Source organism: Penaeus monodon, chromosome 34 (assembly GCF_015228065.2).
Source record: "Penaeus monodon isolate SGIC_2016 chromosome 34, NSTDA_Pmon_1, whole genome shotgun sequence".
Taxonomy (NCBI): domain Eukaryota; kingdom Metazoa; phylum Arthropoda; class Malacostraca; order Decapoda; family Penaeidae; genus Penaeus; species Penaeus monodon.
Genome location: NC_051419.1, coordinates 33338269 through 33338691, shown reverse-complemented (window position 1 = coordinate 33338691; position 423 = coordinate 33338269). Strand labels below are relative to the sequence as shown.

Sequence of the window (423 nt, the reverse complement as noted above, 5' to 3'; positions counted from 1 at the left end):
GGAGAACCACAACAAAATCTTATGATTCTTACCTTTTTCTTGGACTTCACTTCCTTCTTGACTTCTTTTTAGGTGGCTTATCACTACCACTCTCCTCCTCACTGGACTCATCGTCGATATACTCCTTAGACTTGAATCCACCACCAGAGCCAGCCTTGGTTGGCGAGACTGACACCGATTTCTTGGGTGAACTGCTAGCCTTCTTGGACTTGGCTGCGGGCGCTCCTCCCCCAGATGCCTTGTACTCCTTCATGGCTGCCTCATATTCCTTTTTGGCTTCTGCTGCTTTCTCTTCCCATTCCTGTTGAGTGAATGGAAAGAAATTCTTTCAATGTAATTTTCATCTCATCCCTTTCAACATTTATCAACAACCATCATGAAATGGGCAAATTTCTTCCTTTTCCATGGCAAAACCAACAAGCA

The 423-nt window shown here is 44.4% G+C and overlaps 1 protein-coding gene across 1 annotated transcript in view; it reads right to left on the bottom strand.

The window, feature by feature from the left end:
- Positions 1 to 423, bottom strand: part of LOC119594892 (FACT complex subunit Ssrp1-like) — a 3334-nt gene that overhangs the window by 895 nt on the left and 2016 nt on the right. Inside the window, exon 5 of the mRNA XM_037943966.1 lies at positions 33 to 301. Coding sequence (XP_037799894.1) covers positions 47 to 301 — 255 coding nt within the window. The 3' untranslated portion in view covers positions 33 to 46. The remainder of the gene's footprint in view (positions 1 to 32; positions 302 to 423) is intronic.